Source organism: Triticum dicoccoides, chromosome 5A, assembly GCF_002162155.2.
Source record: "Triticum dicoccoides isolate Atlit2015 ecotype Zavitan chromosome 5A, WEW_v2.0, whole genome shotgun sequence".
Taxonomy (NCBI): Eukaryota; Viridiplantae; Streptophyta; class Magnoliopsida; order Poales; family Poaceae; genus Triticum; species Triticum dicoccoides.
The window spans coordinates 603,566,494-603,567,869 of NC_041388.1; the positions used below are offsets into that span (position 1 = coordinate 603,566,494).

Genomic DNA, 1,376 nt, shown 5'->3' on the forward strand with positions numbered 1-1,376 from the left:
GAATCAGTCGGGCTCTTCACGTACGGTGCCAAAGCGGCAGTAGTTTTCCATTTAGTAGTAATTTACATCAGGTGACGGACGATCCATTCATTCATGTAGTAAGTACTTAATTATATATATGCAGCCTACACGTCAACTAAAATAAGCACGGGTCCGTAGCATGGCATGCAGCTGCTTAAAGCAAAGCACCAGTAGTGAGTGCTCCCGGTTCATTCACGCACGTAGTACTCTCGTCGCCGTCCGTTCCAAAACTTTCACACGTGATGTGACCTCCGTCCGTGGCCATGGGTCGTGACCACCCGCGCGCGCCCTCCTAGTAGGTCATGAGGGAGGCCAGCCCCAGCGCTGCCGCCGGCGGGAAGGCGGCTCCTCCCGGCCCGCTGCCAGCGCCCGGCCCCGGACGGCGCGCCCGGAGCTGCTGCGTGAGCCGCTGCAGCGCGAGGAGGCGGTGGAGCCGGCGCTTGAGCGCGGCCTCCTCGGCGCGGAGCCGCGCGTTCTGGCGGCGCACGGCGAGCTCGTGCCGCGCCACGGCGTGCAGCTTGGCGGCCAGCTCGCGCTTCTCGGCGCGGAGGCGAGCCACCGTCCCGCGGAGCTCCTCCAGGCGCTGCTGCTTGCGCGCCCGCGACCGCTGCGCCGACAGCCGGTTCGACACCTTCCGGCGCTGCCGCCGCCGGCGCTCCTCCTCGTCCTCCACCAGCCCCGCCGCCTGGTCCACCGCGCCGCCGGACGAGCTGGGGGACGACGTGGACGACGCCGCCATGAGCTCCTCCAGGGTGGGGCACGTGTCGGGTGCCCACGGGGTGAACCCGAACCCGGACGTCATCGCGTCCATGTCAAGCCCGATCGCCTCCTGCAGAGACAGCATTTTCCTTCTTTCCCCTGACACTTAACGCCAACAGCCACAGCAAAATGAAGGACTAAACCGTAATTCCGGGAATCTAGGGGGGCTCGAGAGAGGGATCGGGGAAAAGGGAAGAAGCGATGAGGAAACTGGCGGTATTTATAGACCCGGCGCGGGCCGAGCCGGGCCGTCGAGCCTCCCTCGCCGCGGGGCCCGCAACCCACCCACGACGCGGGTCCTGCATTTACGTGAGGCTTCTTCTTCCTTCGCCCCGGTGGCTTTCTTTCTTGGCCGCCTTTTTCTTCTCGGCGGGTAAAGATTCTACGGCTGTGACAGTATATCCAATCACCAGGCGGGCCCGTATGTGCCTGCCCACGTCTCCCGTCTTCGCGGCACGGACGGCGCCGATGAGCCCAGCGGCGGCAATGGAGGGCGGATCGCGCATGCATGCCCGTGCGGGCCCACGTGGCGCCCCTCCTCCTTTTGCGTGGGTGCTCGGTTGGTGCAACGTGGGTCGCGGGCCCGCGTAGGTCCA

At 65.5% G+C, this 1,376-nt stretch overlaps 1 protein-coding gene across 1 annotated transcript; it reads right to left on the reverse strand.

Moving 5' to 3' along the window:
• Positions 1–18: 18 nt before the first annotated feature.
• Positions 19–958, reverse strand: LOC119298035 (ocs element-binding factor 1-like). Its single transcript, XM_037575578.1, has one exon. The coding sequence runs from the start codon at positions 863–865 to the stop codon at positions 314–316; it is 552 nt and encodes a 183-aa protein (XP_037431475.1). The 5' UTR covers positions 866–958; the 3' UTR covers positions 19–313.
• Between the last annotated feature and the right edge of the window lie 418 nt (positions 959–1,376).

Coding starts and splice junctions, on each gene's coding strand:
- LOC119298035 (XM_037575578.1), bottom strand. CDS start 865: ATGCTGTCTCTGCAGGAGGCGATCGGGCTTGACATGGACGCGATGACG.